Source organism: Argiope bruennichi, chromosome 4 (assembly GCF_947563725.1).
Source record: "Argiope bruennichi chromosome 4, qqArgBrue1.1, whole genome shotgun sequence".
Lineage (NCBI taxonomy): Eukaryota > Metazoa > Arthropoda > Arachnida > Araneae > Araneidae > Argiope > Argiope bruennichi.
The window spans coordinates 63,360,082-63,380,443 of NC_079154.1; the positions used below are offsets into that span (position 1 = coordinate 63,360,082).

Genomic DNA, 20,362 nt, shown 5'->3' on the forward strand with positions numbered 1-20,362 from the left:
GCCTAGATAAGAAGAGTATATAATGCAAATCGCTTTTGTTCAGTATTCACTCAAAAATTAACATTAATTTTGAGGTTTCAAAATTACTGATAATTTTCAGTTCAACATTTGAATATTATAAATAATACTAAGCCTGTTCAGACATCTATTTTTGTTTCATAATTTTTTAAAGGTTTTGTTTTAGAATTTTCTGGTCATTTTTCGAGTTTGTAAATCTTGTATAAATCCTTTTCTAAAGGAATCAGTAATTTTCAAAAATGTTTTTCATATTCTGATTTTTTTTTGTCAAATATAATTTTTGAAACAAAAAGCATAGGTCCTCAGATTTCATACCAAAGAATAATAAGCCTTCTTTCAATGAAAATGCACTGAATTTCAATAGCTACTCTAATTAATCTTAATTGGAATCTTTGCATCCGTTCACAATATAATGGTGTGCCATCTATATATGAATTTTTACACCAAACAAGATAATAGTAATGAAATGACTTATGACAAATATAATAATAAAAATAAGAGTGTAAACTTTGTCAGACTAAATAACAAATTCTTTATTTATGTTTCAATAAATTCTTTATTTATGTTTTCAAATTTGAGTAGCATCTTAGCCGTTGCAGTTCGAATGAACTGCCCCGTTGCCCAGGGAACACCACGTGGAGGTGTGCTACTCTCGTTCCCCGCCCGCCAACCCTCCCTTCAACATCCGATGACAGTCCTGATTTTAAGACAGCATCGATATACAGTTCTGATCTTAAACAGCATTCTGCCGCTGCCGGTATTCAGCCGGCAAGTCCAAGGCCATGCAAAGTTGGTAAACTGCAAATGACTCCACAACTGGCACTCCAATAGGAGCCAGTCGTGCTGGCAACTTTAACGCACAGCACATATCGTAAACCATGACAGATTTTACGATCGGAGTCTCAGCCTTTTGGACTTGAATGGGAGCCAATTCAACAGGTAGCTCCAGAGCCCGGCAGATTTTATAAACGACAAACGAGCGCACTACAGCAACTCTGGGTACAGGCGGGTCAGATGATACAACTGTATCAAGATCCAAAACGAGATTTGAATCTACATCCCCAATAGATGGTGAATTGGGGGTAAGGAAATATTCTAGTATTTCCCAAATCGTCATTAAGACGAGGAACACAACGATGGCCTAGGCCTCATTGAAGTTCTCGAAAAGCGCACTAAGCATTATAACTCAGCAAAGAAAGTCGCACAACGTTCGGTTGTAAAACAGTGAATGAATTTTAGCAGAAAGCAACAGAACTGGAATCCATTGTTTATTCTGTTAGATTGTTTAGAATTTATAACTTTGTTAAACATTTAAGCTGTTACATTGCTGTTGACAACAATAACAAAAGAGACTGATGAAATATTTTCTATGCATTAACAATCAAAACATGAGCAATAATTATTATCAAGCCAACAAATGAATGATTGTCAATAATACCGATTAGGAAGGGAAGGGAAGGACAAAAAAGTTGTAATTGATGTCTAAATGATTTTTTAAATATGTGTGCAATTACTTATTGCATTATAAATAATATGACTTTTAATGGAGAAAACAAAATATAGCTTAATGAAAATGCACGCAAAACATAAAAATAATATTTTGATTTCGCTATTCAAAGTCTACAAAAAGTATCTTTCTCTATCCGGTACTAAGACGAAGAAAGCAAGGGATAGATAGGAGGTAGGGGAAGCCGGGGAATGGCCGAGAAGAGAAAGAGGAAGTTTATATTTAACTGAAAAAGAACTTCTGTTTTTTGAAAGATTTAATATTTTGGAGATTACTTGTAATCAGTTTCTTTCGTGCGATCAGAAGGTTAACTAACTTAATAAAAGCTCATATTACACTTGGAAGTAACACTTCCGCCATTTCGTTTGATATGTTGGGAGAAAAGTTTCTTTCGGTGTGTTATATGTGAAATAACTTGGAAAATGACTACAGTAATATTAATGATTTTGAGCTTGATTAACTTCCTTTTCCGAAATAGTAATTTTTTCTAATTCTTCAAACATTTTAATATCTCTAGACGCCGTATATAATCAGTTTTTATAAAGTAAAATGTTCAGATACTTACAGAAATTTATATGGAGAAATCATGCGATTTTGTGATGGATGGGAGATTTTCAATCGATGAGAGAAAGAATCTTCAAAATACACATCAGTACGCTAAATTAAGTGGAACTGCTAAATTCTCGATAAAATTCTCTATTTCTTAACTATTGTTTTCCGTTGGGATATAAATTGTGTCTTAACTCAAGATCCACAATTTTATGCCTTTCTGGGGGGGGGAGGGAGATGCAAGTAAGTAAGAAAGTTAAAGGAAGATTATCCTCGCTGATTTCTCCATATCTTTAAAAGAGCATGTTACGAAATTGCACTAGACCTACGTACACTGTTCCTTCTGGGTGAGGTCAGATCTTCCATTCTTTGATCTTAATTCAGCAGCAATTGAATAAATGGCACTAGGATGAGATAGAATAATCTCTAATTTCATTATTGTATTTCTAATACTAATGTAATTTTCTATGTACTAATTTCATTATTTTTAATTTCTAATTAAAAATTGAATTAATAATTTGAAATTTTTTTTAATGAATAGTCAACGTCCAAGTAAAGTCTGGTTGCTTTTGGTCTAGCTATCTATTTTACAGAATGTTTCACTTGATTTTAAATCAAATATACTATAAATTACAGATATAATGCCAGTCTGTAAAAATTATATGTTTGAAATTTAAATAGGTGAGATAACATGAATTTCATTGACTTTTTCAATAGAGACCTGTAACATTTTTTAGTGTTTCCACTTTTGTAATCATGGCCGATTCCCAACAAGGCAGAATAGACCACAGCTTAAGACGAACATCATGAAAAAGGGCTCCCAGTGGGTCAATTAAACAACTTTGTTTTTCTAGTTGCCAAATAAATAAACTTGAAAATAAATAAATTTATAAATATTCTAATAATTATAAAATATTAATGCTTTATTAAATGTAATTGATCAGATTCTTATATGTTTCATTACATTAACTTTGTTATTAGATGAAACTTTGTTACTAATTAATTGATGAAACTTTAGTTTGTTATTAGATGAAACTTTGTTAATGTTTATTACATTAACTTTGTTATTAGTCATAAACACATTCAACACAATGTGAAACATAAACGAAAATACTATGCAGAGACCACGGTATACCACGAGAATACCATCATAAAAAATAAGTAAAAAAAAATGTATTTTCATAAAATTAATAAGAACTTTTAAAAATAATCTATAATAGGACTTAAGCAAGTCAAAAAAGAAGTGAAATGTGAAACTAAATTACCAAATTTATTGAAACAGGGTTTGATAATGTGTCTAGGACAGCAAAGTACTTCAATCCGTTATTGTTTGTAACTGTTCTATAGTGAAATTGATGAATATAAAAACGTTGAATTTTGGAAAGAAATGAAATGATTTAGATCGAAATACGGAAAAAAAACACAAACCAGTTTTACTATTATAATACATTTCGAAAAATACGAAATTCGAAAATTCAGCTGTTAGGGCAGAGCTGTTTTTCCTATATATTCTAACATGCGCAAGGACTATCAACAACATGTATATTAAGAAGTGATCATTTTTGCATTTTCATTTGAGGTATGAATGAATTTTTTTCCTTTTCATCAGAGATAATAAGATATTAGAAATTCTTCTATATACATGTTCTTTAATTTCGAGATTATATAATGTATAAACAACCGATTATTTTTCTTTTCATCAAAGATAATAGGATAATATTAGAAAAATTTTCTTTATACATATCCTTTGTATAAAGAACCGAATGTGCATTTCGTTGCACATTAGTATTCTATCGAAAGTTAAAAACTCAAATAGTTTTAAACAGAAGATAAAATGTTTGTGTGAATGAAAGAAGTATTACATTCCATCATAATCACTCTTTTCAGTTTATCTTTCGACGTTTTGTTATGTTGCCGAAACATACGTTCCAATAAGTTCCATAAATGTTCAATGGGGTTTCAGTCTGACGATTGTGGAGAAGTATGCAACTGATTTTTGATATTGTACAGTAGCCAGAATTATGAATTGTACGCAGACATTTTCTGGAGAGTATACTTTGAAGGAAAAAAAAATTATTATTTAACATTATTAAGCATTATTTATATAAAAGAAACAAATTATTTGTTTGAACATTTTTTTTCTTTTTCTGCCAATATTATTTTTTCAGCTTTATTAACGTCCAATAGACAACGATAATTCACAGGCATAATTACCAATATATTTATCTATTGGAATGAAACTCAAATCGCTTTCATTGATTCTATGAATATTTCACCCTGGATTCTTCCACCGTTGTTCATGATGTAGGTATGAAGACATGACTTATTTTCCCATATGGGTAAATTTCTGTTTAAAGTGCGCGTTTTAATGTGTTTTTTGAAACTATGTTGTACTTACAGCTAAGGTTTAAATTCACAAAGTTTAATTTTTAAATGTATTTATTTTGTGTATTTAAGACTGCTGCTCTTTCCTATGATATAATTGTATGAATAAGAATATATTATGTTCTTATCACATGAGAATTATTTATTGGAGATTTATTGATTTTTTGTAGTAAATTGAATTCTATGTTGAATTAGAGAAATTTTTATTGAATAATATTGCATACATTATAAAAATATTCTGCCGTTCGCATAGGATTTAATGATGCTATTTTCTGTTTTCATATTTTTTTAAAAACATATTTAGTTTCAACAAAAAGATTTTCCGTTAATTGAAGATTCAATACTTCAGTTTGAAATTTAAACTCAAATTTCAATCGGGATGACAGGAAATTAAGGACATCCACAATACAATGAACAAAACCGGATAAATCATTTAAAACAGTATGTATTCCATACCAATCAAACTCTGATATTAAAAAAATATTTTCTTAAAGAAGCCAATAAAATAAAGTTAGATAAAATATTTAATTGAAAATTTTAGCAATTATTTATCCCTATAAACCAAATAATCGCCAAAGGCGGCTAGTGTTCAATAATCGTTTAAATTTCTATCTGAAAGGTTCTCATTTTTTAAATACATATCGACAACACTTTTCTGTTCATTTTCATAGAAGCGGACAATTAATTGCATCGTACATAGCTGTGCTCAATTTCTTTGTCATGTGTTTTCTTTTCTTGAATCTTCTTTTTTATTGAAATTATTAGCATACATCAGAAACAATCTTTCCTCAAACTCATAACAATGTTGAAATTCTTATATAGAGTTTGAAGACATTTTTTTTTCCACAGCGTACATAATTTAACAAAAAAAAGACATTATATAGTTAGGAAGACATTAGTCAAGCTTTCAAATTTAAAATGTAAATAAAGTTTTTACATATTCTGAAGGTGCCGACCTTTAAGTTCAAGAAGGAAACTTCATTTTCAGGTATCGAATCAGAATGTGTTTGGGTATTGCATATTAGTGATTATTCCATTGCGCAGATTAACCTTTGAACATTCATATAAAAGAAGGAAGCAACGGAGTTATGTCTTCAGACCAATAAAAGTTGTAGAAATATATCAAAGACTATTATCTATTGGAATCTGGATTACTTGATCATAATGTTACTCATTAAGGTAAAATTTTCAATCTTTTTAGTTTATTAGAAGATATTTGTAATATGTGATACTAGCCGCCTTTAGTGATCAGCTTGCTGGACAAGATTTTGATTTTTTAGCTTATTAAATGATTAATATGGAAATCATTTTTCAAAATTTCAATTTATTTGATACGACTTAAAATGAGGACTTTAAAAGAATCATTCTGCAGCAAATTATTGTTACGCACTTGTGACAATATATTATAAAATATAAGCGGAAATTAAAATACTATTTCGAAATTAATGATAAAAAAGTAAATTTTTAATCTTAATTTTAACACTAGCAAAAGCACGCGATTGAATATTTTGATGGATGAGTTTGAATTTAACATAACATTAAAAAAAACAACTAAAGAGAGCATTTCTCTTAAAATGCTTTTTTCGAATCAAACTTAGTCAAACCCAACAATAAAAGCATCGTAACATTGTAAATAAAACTTGAATTGTTTATTAAAAGAATAGAAGAAACTGTATAGAAATGAAATCGATATCTTTATAGATATAATTTTTTTTCAGTTTTAAGATAATGCAAAAACCTTTTTGGGAAATTAATAGTTTTAGAATTCATTTATTTCCAGTAGGTAAGTCATAGCGAGTATCCATAGTGATGAGTAAGCCTATTTTCAGATTCGATTCTTAAATTTTCCGATTAAAGTTTATTCCTTAATTTATTTTACATTTTCTGACTGAATAAAGTGTTTGACACAGCGAGCAGCATTTATAATATAATAATTTTATATAATTAGAGAGTTTTGATTTAAGAATAACTATAAAAATGCTGTATAAAGCAGTCTGATGAAACTTTCGCACTTCGATATGTTTACATTTCATTGTTGCCATCACGTAATTAGAAATAAAAGCGATTTCTGTGCCACTTACGCTAGAAATAAACAGAGATTTTGTATATTGAGATTTTGTGATGTTTTGACTGATATTTTCATAAATTACTTCCCTGTTTCTCTTTTAATCATTTATAGTCGTTAATATGCAGAATACCCACTCTAACCGTAGCTCAATAGCTAATTTCTAAACCATTAGCAATAGGTTATACTTCCGATGATCCATAAATCTATCTAAACATAAAGATTATATTTTATGTTGAGTGAGTTAATAAATATACTGTTAAAAATGTTAAAAGATTTTAATTTTTGTAATTTCAAATTTTTTGAAAGTAATAATTTGAAAAAAATCCTATAAAGAGCATGAAAACATCACATCTGCTATATTAAACAGTGCGATCTCAGAATATCTCCAGATGGTATTAATCCTTCGACCCTTTTGTTTCCTATTAACGGAATATTAAAATATTGTCTGTATTTCGAATTTATTTCTGTTCAGTTAGAAACAGAATCAAAAATTTTAAAATATTATTTATGTTACTGGATTATTTTTATTAATATAAATAGGTTCATGCTTTCAGTGAGCGCAAGTCAATATTTCTTAAGGTAAATAATTCATTTGAGAGCTTAACTGATGAACAATGCACACAATTCAGCAAAAGTGAATTCTAAACTTTTCAAAATTTCAATATGTTAGATAAGGATCATATTGCTTATTTTGATGTCTTACTAAAGAATTCTTTTTCCCAAAATGTGACTTTGATTCAAAATGTGACTTTATTTTGTTTCAGTCGAAGAATAAAAAATTTCAAATTATTACTCGTATTTCTGAATTATTTTTGTTATTTAAGTAGGTTCATGCTTTCAAGGAGCGCAAGTCAATATTTCTTAGGATCAATAACTCATTTGAGAGCTTAACTGGCGTACAATGCACACAATTAAGCGAAAATGAATTATGAAATTTTCAAAGATTTCAATATGTTAGATAAGGATTACAATGCTTATTTTGATGCCTAAAAGAAGAATTCTTGTTTCCAAAATGTGATATACTATGTTTTATTAAATTACTTACCTATTGAAATGATATAATTATATAAATAATTGTATAATATAAATTAAAATTTATATTATAATTACGAATTTATATATTAAAAAATTATTAAAATTGTAGTTGTTTATTAATGTATTATATAATATCTATTAAACATTTAAATTTTTTTTTCTCTTGGAAATTTCCGTTTTTTTCCTACTAAACTTATTTTTACAATCGATTTATCTCAAATGAATATTTTTGCAACAATTATATTTTTAGTATAATTCCATCATATTTAATTTATCAGTCTTCTATTGCAATCTAATAAGGAACAAAATAAAAGAAATTATATTAAACTATAATTCTATAATTTTCTAATTTATGCAATGTTTTCGATTTTGTTATTCGGTTGATCGCTGAGAAATTTCGTCAAATCTTATGGAAATTTAAAAATTCAGAAATTTAAAATAAACTTTTATCGTTAAAATTGTCAACAAAAATTTGCCGTTAGTGTTTTCTCTTTTGCTCTCTAATAATTTTCTCTTATATTCAATTTTTATTAAATTTTTATTAAATTTTCCGAAAATTGCAATCCTTTGATGGAGATGGAAAAAGTAGTTTACATAAATAGTTGTTAATATGAGATGTATGCCTTATTCACCAAACTATGAAAGAAATCCTTAATTCTTTCTATTATTCTTTCTATTATTTTATATTTATTTGAAGCAACTTTAGGATAGAATTTTTACCCATAATATTTCAAAATTTACCTTTAAATATACAGAATTCATACGCTCTTGAATGTATATGCTACAATATACATTAAAAATAATCTAGTATTCCTAAGATAGACTTCAAATAACTATTAAAATTAAAAAAATAGCAAATCTATAAAAAATTGAGTTAAAACAAATAAGTGTGTTTAAATTTGATGGTATTTATACTATTGTAAATCAACTGTGATACCGAAAATTTCTTTGAATTAAAGACATACAATAACATCGAAATATACTTAAAATTAAAAACTGCGTGATATATTAAAACCCTATTTAGTTAAATCCATGCAATACTTATATGTGTTAGATTTTTTTATGCGGTAATCTGAAATTTTAAATCTTATTTTTAACAGTAGAAAAGTATATTTAAGATAAACAAGTTGTTTTTGATAAATTATATTTCATTTCTATGCCGGTATAGTAAATTTTGGATTCACATACATTATATAAGTATATATACATTTTTTTCAGATTTCAGTCATCTTGATGGTTGTAACGTATCTTTCGGCGGTAGATCAAAGTTTGTTTCAGCATGAAGACACCATTGTGGCTTACGTGAGAGAATCGTCAGAGCTTGCTTATAAATACAGATCAAATAGAAATATTTCTGAGAAACATCAAGAAATTGAGCCTGGGAGATTTACACGAGCAGCAACGAACAGCAATTCATCAGGGAGAATGAGAAAAAACGTAAGAACAGTATTTAAAGCAATTGAACAATTGATTATTACAATCAATTGTTCAAGACGTTAACTTGATAAAATTCAGTAAAACGGTAAATTTGTGTGAGTAAAAATAGGATATCAGTAATTAAATATTTCAACTTTCTCAATTAAAATATTTTGTATATTTTCTAAAAAAAATTACAACTAAAACATTTTCTTAATATATGTAACTGAAAAGTAAAATATATACTATTGAATATGAGGAATAGGTTTAACAACTTTTTTAAAATTAATTTTAAAATGTTTCCTTGTTTTTACTTCTTTTTTTTTCATTTTTGATGACTTAAATCATATTAATCATTCTAATAATGTAATTAGTTGGTAATTAGAAGTATAATCAATAATTTTGTAATTAATTATTTGTTATTACAATAATATTAAATTCATTTATGTCAAGTAAAACATGTATGAGAATTGTTTTATTTTATTTTCATAAATAATTTAATAATATTTGACTATTTTTTCTTAGAAAATATGGACAATATTATTTTTGAAAAAATCGCTGCTGAAGATTACTAAACATTATTTTTTCCTTAAAACAAGGCAAAAAAAACTTGAAGTAGAATTATTAATTGAGAATTCATGCGCACTCTTGATATTTATGCCAAATTATTTTTCCCAGTTTTATTAAAGATCAACAAGTAACTAAAGGGAAGGGCTTTATATACTGCCAACAAGACATTCTCCAAGGTCTCTTAGCGACCCCAAGTGAAGAGAGGAAAGAACATCGCTTTCTATATATTACAGAATTTATTTTTAAAAACTGAAAATTTAAACTTCGCTAAAAAATATTTATATTTTTACTTTTGAAGCCAAGAAATTAGTATTTAATTACAAATAAAATTTATTTATAATTAATTAAAAATTATATACATCGATGGTAAAATGAACACATCGATAACCATTCATATTATGTTAATTCTGCAGCCAGATCGCTTTACTGTTCAGATTGACTTTATGTGTTGCATCATCATTTAGTATCGACTAAATATTGTAAATAAAATTTCGCTATTTACCAAAATGCTGGAACATCAGATTCTTTTAAACAGTAAAATTGATATGGAACTAGGCAAATTTGCTTGTGTGATAAAATAACACTCACAGTTGTAAAAAAAGAATTTTTAATGAAAAAACAAATATTTATGAAAAAAAAAGAGTTCTGAAAGAATTTCTTTAAATTATCGTTTGCGTTTTTTACAAAAACTGTTAAGTTGAGAGGTTTAAATTAATCGTCTAAGCGATATTATGAAATGTTTCAGGGTGAATCTAAGGTTTAGTAGAATATACGACATAAATAGATGGTACTCAAAAGTATGTTCTTGCAAAATTCAGTTAATAATAATAAAGGATATTGAACAATATATTAATAAACATTTCACATTAATTGTATTTTATAAATTACATAATATTAGGGTGTAACAAAAGTTTCTTTCTCATCGCGCTATGAATGGCCGTTTTAAAAGAGGCTTGTCACTGGAGACGAAACTTGAATTTTATATGAAAATGGGCACAGAAAACGCGCTTGGTGTAAGGACAATAGGCCTTCAACTGTCGCAAAGCTGGGACTACAGTCCAAAAAAGTTCTTTTATCCATTTGGTGGAATAGGAAAGGCACAATTTTCTACGAGCTCCTTCCTCAAAATGAAACCATAAATTATACGAAATATTGTCATCAACTTGAGCTGCTATAGCAAAATAACGGCCAGAATTAATGAACCGACGGGGCGTTGTTTTTCATCATGACAACGCAGGATCATAAATTGCATTAGTCGTAAGAGATAAGCTTTTACAGTTTGATTGGGATGTTTTACTGCATCCTGCATAGTCTCCAGATCTCGCACCAACTAATTATTACTTCTTTCTGCCCTTAAAAAATTCTTTTCGCGATAAGCGCTTTGAATCCATTAGCGGAATGAAAGCACGCCACAAGAATTCTTTCTTGTCCAAAACACAACAATTTTGGAAAGAAAGCATAATGAGGGTTCCTGAGAGATGGAAGAAGGTAATAGAGTAAAAGGGTTCTTATATAACAAAATAAATAATATCTTAAACAGTAAATATTGTGTATTCATTTCATATTAGAAATAGGAAAGAAACTTATGGAACACTCTAATGCATTCTCCAATTTACTTCCAATATCATATTCTTTTTTTGACTTAAAAATATTGAGCAGAATTAAACAAATATAAATCATTAACGAGACATTTATCGAAATTTTTTTCATCCAATTGAAGTTTATAAAGTTGCTTTAAATAATCAGAAATAATATTTTAAAACTAATCATTTAGAAATGATTTATGAAACGTGTAATCCATTTACAATTTTTTCCCAGAATTCTTCTGGGGCTTATTATTTTGATTATCTGGTCAAAGAACCAAATGGAGATTTACATTTGCATATTCAACGAAGATTCGAAAATGGAACGGTAATAGGACTCTATGCAGTTGGAGAAGACAGAAAAAGGCACATGACAGTTAGATACATAGCTGACGCCAACGGATATCGTGCCGAAATCTTTAAAGGTAAGGGAATAATTTTTTTCTCTTACTGTGAATTTATTTAAAAAGAAAAATAATAAAGTAAAATTAAAAGGAAATCTACGATTGTAAATTTAAAGTTATCATATGAGAACATTATTATTTTTAAGTCATAATTTGTCTTAATTAATTTAAGTCATTAACCAGTTCAAACTGGTTTCAAACAATCACGAGACTTCCCTATCGATCTCTATTCATCCCTCTCTCTCTCTCTCTCTCTATATATATATATATATATATATATATATATATATATAATATTTTTTTAAAACTTTCATTGTCAATCTTTCTAGCTGCCAAACAAAGTTTTGGAGCTCGGCCGATTTTGAGATGAAATGACAGCTATGATGTCATAGTTCTACGTCAACCTTTTAAAAATGCATCTACTGTCAAAGAAGCTTACGTAATAATAAAGCAATACTGGTAAAAGCAGGTCAACCTTTTAAAAGCGCATCTGCATTCAAAGATGTATACATAATAATAATGTAATACTGGTAAAGGCAGTTAAAAAATATATGCGATTAAAAGATGATGATGTAAATTGCCATTTATGCTTCATTCATTGCCTACTCGATTTCGAGCTTATAACCTCCCTAAACAAAACAACATCATGCTTTCACATAATAAATAAAATTTGCTTCAAAATTATCTAACACATTTTTAATTTTTCTATTTTAAATTCATTGATGAAGATAAAAGGGATCAAATGATTACATCTTGCAAATGTTAGTCCAATAATAGTAATTGTATATTGATATATTTTATATCTTTTTTTTGTATATGGTAATACAATTTTTTACCAACATTATATTAATGGGTATTTCTCCTATCCATTAATTAACTTGAGATCAAGAGTTTATAAAGCGTGACTATATCAAGTTAACTAAAAGGAGTCTAAAAGATATGTGAAAATCATTATAAATTATCTCTACTAATAATGATACTGAAAGTGTGTATGTGTGCGTTGTTAATCTACAGGTCAAACCATTCGTCCAACAGTAATTAAATTTGGCATACCTTGAAGAGTGAGAATATGCATCTCGACGAGAGTTTTTTTAAGTGTAATTGATTGAAAATTAAAGTGTATTAATGATGTTTCGTATATGATGATTTCTGATTATTGCACAAAAAAGGCTACGAAAGCATTTATTTCTTAATGCTAAATGACGTTCAGCATTCATTCGGCAAATATTTAATCCATTTATTGGTGCAACTATTCTTTTGAAATGAATAGAATATAATACATTAGCTTGAATATGTGAAGTAAATTATCATACTAGTTGATTTAATAATTGTTCGCTTGCATATCAACATTTCATTACCTTCTAAACCATTATCCAAATACTAAAACCTTTTGCACAATATTGTACAATATTATATTATTCAATATTCAACAACATTATGTAATATTGAGAATATTGCTTAATATCATAATGTATTGTGAAATATGTGCGATAGTATAGGATTCATTAATCAACAATATTCTATAATATTGAGAATATTGTTTAAAATCATATAATATTGTACAATGTATGTATGCTACTAAGATAACTGCGAAGCATCTCTTTTAAAGTTAAATTACCAAACGATCTTTTTAAGATATTTTTCAAATGATTTGAACCTAGAATTTTGACTTCCAGGGAAACATCACAATATTCCAAACAATCTTATATCTACTTATTTCATAAAACAATTGTTTTATTATGATAATATTCAGAGAATGATATACCATCTAGTAAATGCGAAATGAAGACGATAAAATTATTGAAATTACTACAGGGTATTTCAAAACTCATAGCCAAAAATTTAAGAAGTGATAGAAAACATCTAAAAAAACAATTTTCACCATACAATAAATGGGCAGAGAGCAAGCGGTGAATTACTAGTAATGGAAAGTGCGAGTAATAAAGCGCGAGTCTTCTTACACATCGTCATTTCTACCGTGGATTTCAGAAGGTATGGTGACGTATAGTAATCAGGAAAAGGCGGACATGCATTTGATGCTTCTTCTGGAGAATGGGAATGCTTCGGAAGCCTCAAGACCTTACAGGCAGCGTTTCCCGAGAAGACACATACCAGACCGGAAAATTTCGAGCAGTTACATCGGTGCCTGTATGAAACGGGTTCCTTTGTCACCGGCATACATGATAGAGAGCGTGACAGAAGTGTGAGGACGCCACAAGCTGTAGAGGACATTCTACAAAGAGTGGAAGATAGTCCGGATATTAGCACGCGAGAGGTTTCCCGTGCCGTAAATGTGCCTCAATCGCCTGTTTGGCGAGTACTGCAGAATGAAAGATTACACCCCTACCATGCACAGAAAGTGCAAGCCTTGATATCTGCAGATTATGTGCCACGTGTCGAGTTTGCACGTTGGTTTTTGCAACAGCTAGCAGCGCAGCCTGATTTTAGTGCACCTGTGTTATTCACGGATGAATCTATCTTTATTCGTGAAGGCATTTCTAATACGCACAACCTTCATGTGTGGGCATCTAGCAATTCGTACGCCATACGTGCTCGTGCGTGTCAGAAGCGTTTCAGTGTAAATGTTTGGGCTAGAATTGTGGGTGACCATTTGATCGGCGTATACCTTCCGCCATTCCTACTAGACGGCAGAAAATACCTCAAATTTTTGCAACAGGTATTGCCAGAGTTACTTCAACCTGTTGCAGCCAACATACAAAAAGGTATGTGGCTACAGCACGACGGAGCACCACCCCATTTCAGCTTGGATGTGCAGAGCGTTGTAGACGCTAAATTCCCAGGGCGATGGATTGGTCTGGGTGGGCCCACACCTTGGCCGGCACGTTCACCCGATCTCTCCGGGTCTGAACTTTTTCGTGTGGGCCCATTTGAAAAGTCTCGTTTACGAAAGCCCCATCGTCACCGACGAGGACCTAGGATATCTGTTGCTGTCGAAAAAAGTGCGCCGCTCACTTCGTTGCAGATGTAACACCTGCATTGCCACAGGCAGTCGTTCTTTTGAGCAGTTTCTGTAATTTTGCCATACAAGTTGTTCAATAAAATTATTTAATACCTGCTCTATCCGTTTAGTGCTTCGTTCTTTCATGTGACAGTAGCGGATACCTCCTAGAGGTTCACTGCTTTCTCTCCGCCCATGTATTGTATGGTGAAAAATGCTTCTTTAGATATTTCCTATCACCCCTTAAATTTTTCCCTGTGAGTTTTGAAACACCCTGTATATCATACATATACAAAATTTATCCCTTAATTAAATGTTGAATAATAAGAGTTCATTAAGAAAGGATTCTTTAAAATATCAATCTTATTTTACATCAAATATTAATCCAATTTATTCATTTTCTTCACCAACTTCAAATCATAATATTACACAAAAATATTTTTAATAAAACTTAAAATTCAATTTTATTTCTGTATAATTTTACTTCCTCACATTTTTGCCTAATTTTAATAAATTTATGAATTTACAAAAAAAGGCTTTTCGTTATTAATACTTTAACTAAATGAAGTAATATCAATTTTTTTGGGTACTCGTTATAGCTACTAAATAACTAAGTGTAAATTTTAATTGTTAAATAAAAATTATGAAATGAAATAAAAGCATTGGCCTCACAAATTTTTTGATCTAGATATTTAAATTTCATTTGATACTTTTTTTTTTCATCTTTGACTCGAAACATTTTATTGGTGATAATGAATTCAAGATTTGTAGTGCAGTAAAATTTTTCTTTTCTTTCATTCGACTGCTATAAATTTTTTTAAACATAAAAGAAATCGAATGAAAGAAAGTTTTGAAATAATTCTATATTTTAGATAAGATACTTATATCTAGCTTCATTTATTTTTTTCATATTTGACTCGAGACCTTACATTACTAATACTGAAGTCAACCTTTGTAATGTAGTAACTACTGCTATTCTAATTTTGAAAACAAAAACAGGTGAATGAATGTAAAGCTTAGCCATAATACTTTGTTTTGGAATAGAAATATGATTTGCGTTAAAAAAAATTTCAGCTTTGACTGGAGACTGGGTCGAGTGAGATGCTTCTCAAAGGCAGAGTGAAACTGTCTTTCAAATTTGCCAAGGTTACTAGATGTCCTCGATAAACAAGTTTTTTTTAATCCCTAAAGCCAAAATCCCATTGCAAGGATTAAGATGTGTGAAACGAGAGAATTAGTGTGCCGGCAACGCGCGACTACTTACTCTGTCATTAGTAAAATGTTGCCGAAGAAACTGCTGTGCACTGAGTCCAAAGTGTGGATGTGCTTCCTATTGCAGAAAGATAATTGAATCAAGACATTGGCGCTGTTGCGTTTGCAATAGTGCTGTTGCAGGTACAGCAAAACTTTCGAACATGTTTTGACACATACTGGTCCTTTGTATAAATTCTCAAGACGACGATACTCTCGAAGTGCAGCTGCAGCATTTCCTTTGTTTTCATAAAACAACTTCACAAGCAAAGCACGAAGCCATCGCTGATAAGAACATTTTCCTAGCTTTATCCCTTTTATGCCTAGAACAGTAGCAGCAAACCAACGGTTTATGCAAATTTTTGTGCTTACAGTGTGAAATTGCAGTTACAATGACAGTTTCAATTTCTTCATTTTTTTTTTTTCATTGCAGCAATAGAAACTAGAAAGGAAAAATTCCATACCACATGTTTTTTGTGTGTGTGTGTGTGATTATTTCTATCTTTTTAGCATGTTTTCTGTTGTACAGCGCCATCTATCAATGTTTCAGGAATGATTTTTTTTACGCAATCCATTTTGAATAATATGTTCACCAATTTTAGAGACTTTACACTGAATATAAGAGTATGCATAGAGAGCTCAGAAAAAAGGTGTTTTAATTTTTATCAACTTATATATAATGTTTCGGTACAGATATTTGAATTTTTTTTTTATTCATGACTCGAAACGTTTTATTTTATAGTGGTTGGTAATAGTGACAAATTAATAATGATAATAGTGACAAATTTTGTAGTGCAGTAAACTTTAGTATTAATTTTTTAAGTAAAAAAAGTTGAATAAATGTAAAACATTGTTATAATATTATGCTTTGAAATAGATACATTTATCTCATTTGAAACTTTTTCATCTTTTGCTGGTTACATTTTATAGATGATAATAAAGTCAACTTTTTTAGTATAGCAAATACTGCGATTCAAAATTTTAAAAAATACAGTTTAATGTGTTTAAACAGTATCGTAATGCAATGCTTCGAAATAAATGTTTGAATCTTATTTGATTTTTTTTTCATCTTTGACTAGGGAACCTTTTACTAGTGATAATAAAGTCAATTTTCTAGTTCAGTAAAATTTGCTAATCAAATTTCTTAAGTAAAAACATTGGAATGAATGTAAAGCATTATTATGGTATTATATTTCAAACCAGATATTTGAATCAAGTTAAAAAAAATTCATGTTTGTGTTCAGACAGTTCACTTGTGATAATAAAGTCAACTTTTTAGTGTAGTAAATACTACTGCACTATAAAAACTATAAAGCTACTTTCAAAAGCTATAAACAATCGAATTTAAGTATTGTCATAATACTTATATTGGACTAGATATCTGGTTCTCTTTTGAAATTTTTTTTTCATTTTTGACTAAAGATGTTTTTCTAGTGACTTTGAAATGAACTTTTGTAGTTTACTAAAGACTGCTACTCAAATTTTCAAAAATAAAAATAGTGGAATTAAAATCAAGACTGTCGTAAAACAAAATTCCGGTCTGGATACATGAAATTTTTTCCCCTCTTTGAATTGAGACATTTTTACTAGTGGTAAGAAAGTCAACTTTTGTTGCGTAATAAATACTACTATTCATTTTTTTAAAAACAATAACGGTTGAATGTAAATAAAGTACAGTCATAATGTACGTTTCGGACTAGATGTTTGAATTTGATTTGAAACTTTTTACATCTTTGACTCGAGCTTATAAACTAGAGATAATACACTTTAGTAGTACAGAAAAGTACTGCATTTCAAATCTTTTAACTCTTGCTATAGTTTTTGGCTTACTTTGAAATATCGATTGATTCTTCATCAGGAAAAAAAAAGCCAGCAGAAATCAATGTATACGTCATAATTTTATTATGATTTTCAGAAAAATTACTGAAAAAGTCTCGTATTTAATACATTATGAAAGTACGGAATAAGTTAACTTCAATTATTATAACTACAGTTATCTATAATTACAATAAAATTTATAATTTCGAATTAAATAAGTCTACAAATACGTAATTTAGCTTAAGGAATTAATATAAAAGGGTTTTTATTTCATAAATTTCATTTTTATTAAAAAATTTGGGAAAGCATTTTAATTATATTTTTTAAACTTATAATTACAGATGAAGCTGATTCTTTGGGTAAGCATGTTGGAATCAATGCAGAAAGAAAAGATGGAAGGGTGTTAATTTCTTATTGGGCAGTACGAAGCACAGTAGGTGTTGCACTTAAACTGTACACTCCAGGAAAAGACTCTAAAAAGGACGGCGATGAAGAGGATGATACGTATGAAAAATGAAATCTATCATAACAGCATACATTTACTAATTAAGGCAGAAATATTAAGAAGAATCCAAATAAAATATTTCTTATTTTACTATTTCATTCAATTATTTCTTCAAATGATATGATACAAGTAGAAATCAATAAGTTTTTGCACTCATTTCTTATAATTTATTTCAACAACAGTATAGAATTTAGATAGTTTAATCTTCCGACACAATCATTCTGATTTTAAAAGCATTTCATTCATCTTTGCGCAATTTTTTGTCCTTGAAAAACAAAAACTTTTGTTATTTGATTTATCACGCGCCAAAAGAGCGAAATACAAATGTTAAAAGTTTGAACGATATATTATGTTTTTGACTTCTTATTCTTATCTTAGCTTTTATGCTTTGTCCCCCACCTTGATTCACTGGTAACTATAATACTTAATAGAATACCGCCATAAAAAGGTGTTGCCTCTTTATAGAGTAAAAAGTTTCCTGAGGATTTCATCTCTTGCTACACATTTAGAAAACAAAATTTTTTTTAAAAATTACGGAACATAGACAGGATTGTATGCAGAATGCTCCTACAGTCCGAAACACATATTCTGAAAGTTTGTACGATATGTTTTGTTTTCCGACTTCTTATTCTTAGCTTAGCCTTCATGTTTTGTTCCCCTCTTCAATTCACTGGTAACTATTTAATCATGGTATGGTGTTGTCTCTTTATTCAGTAGAAAGTTTTCTGTGGATTTCATCTCTTGGCAACTATTTAGACAACACATTTTTTTAAGAAAAATGCGGAACAAAGATAAGATTATGCATGTAGAATGCTCCTACAGCTCGAAACACAGATTCTGAAGAGTTTGAAACATACGTTATGTTTCCTCACTTCTTAGTCTTCGCTTAGTTTTCGAGCTTTGATTCCAGCTTCGATTCACTGGTAACTACTTCGCCATGGTATGGTGTTATCTATTTATTGAGTAGAAAGTTTTCTATGGATTCATCTCTTGGTACTCATTTAGATAACATAATTTCAAAAAAAAAAGTATATTATTTTGTTCAAACTGAGATTATCAACATCATATTTACTTCTTCGAAGTTTCTTTAAACGGTCTGAAATAATAAATCCGAAATCTGCTATAATCTAAGTAAATGGAGTCTTCAATAGAAATCCATACAATCAACATACAAATTATTAAGACAAAAATAAATGATTATTAATCTATCCTCATATCAGTGCTTATAACTCAACCGTATTTCGTTCCACTTGGCAACTTTAGTCCTTGAATCCACTTTCAGACAGAATAGAATTCATAATTGAGAAGCTAATTGTAATACAAAAAAAAAAAAATGTGACAGTTTGAATGTAGATGTTGTTAATGATTTAACTCTCCAATAGAGCATTTATTTTAGTTTAAATTTTTTAAATAAATTTTTAAATAGAACAACTAGATTTTTTTTCCATGTGATAAAATTTAGAGCAAATTAATGCTAAAATCATTTGTAAAACGAAGATAATTCATTTTCTTTATATATCTCATTTTAATTTGTTGAAAGAATGATATAAAAAATGGTTTGTATTATACTTGTTATCTACCATTGACGTAGATGACCTATCCCCTCCATCAAAACATGTGTTAATTAAAGTTTTGTGTAATATCCTTTATCAATTAAATATAGATTGAGTGAAAATTTCAAATATCGATCTGTAATTTTTACAGGATATTTTCTTTTGTCTAACTCACTCATAAGTGGAATTTAAAAAAAAGTTCATTGAAATCAGAAAAGAATCAAAATTTTTTTCTAAATGTATGCTTTGTTTTTAGAATTTACACCTCCTTAAATAATCTTAGCATTCGATCCTTTTTATATTTTTTTCATTACTTATAATTTCTTATTTAATCCTTTAATCCTAGATTAATAGGCTTTTATTATTATTATTTTTACACTATATTTCATCTTTCCTACATTCACTCTTCTCATATCTAGTTTAATATCCCAGGATGAATATAGTGACCTGTTTTAGATGACATACTCACAAATTAAAGATACACAGGGTGTTCATTAATTATTGTCGGGGTTTCTGTACCTCATAACTTTCGAATAAAAAATATTACGCAAAACCCGATTACGTATTCGTAAATTACAACTCAAAGAATTTTATTAATGATATTAAAAAGATTAATGAATTTGCACATGGCTGCCCTTCGTGGCTCGTAACACATCGAGACGAAATTCGATTTCAATCCACATATTCAGCATTTGTGGGGTAACATTTTAAATCGCAGTAACAATTCTGTTTGGACTTGTT

The 20,362-nt window shown here is 29.1% G+C and overlaps 1 protein-coding gene across 1 annotated transcript; it reads left to right on the forward strand.

Moving 5' to 3' along the window:
- The first annotated feature begins 5,554 nt into the window (after nucleotides 1–5,554).
- On the forward strand, nucleotides 5,555–18,108 carry LOC129965350 (uncharacterized). Its single transcript, XM_056079179.1, has 4 exons — nucleotides 5,555–5,638; nucleotides 8,781–8,999; nucleotides 11,367–11,556; nucleotides 17,905–18,108. Exons 1-4 carry the CDS (start codon nucleotides 5,624–5,626, stop codon nucleotides 18,078–18,080), a joined length of 600 nt encoding a protein of 199 aa, XP_055935154.1. The 5' UTR covers nucleotides 5,555–5,623; the 3' UTR covers nucleotides 18,081–18,108.
- Nucleotides 18,109–20,362: the final 2,254 nt, after the last annotated feature.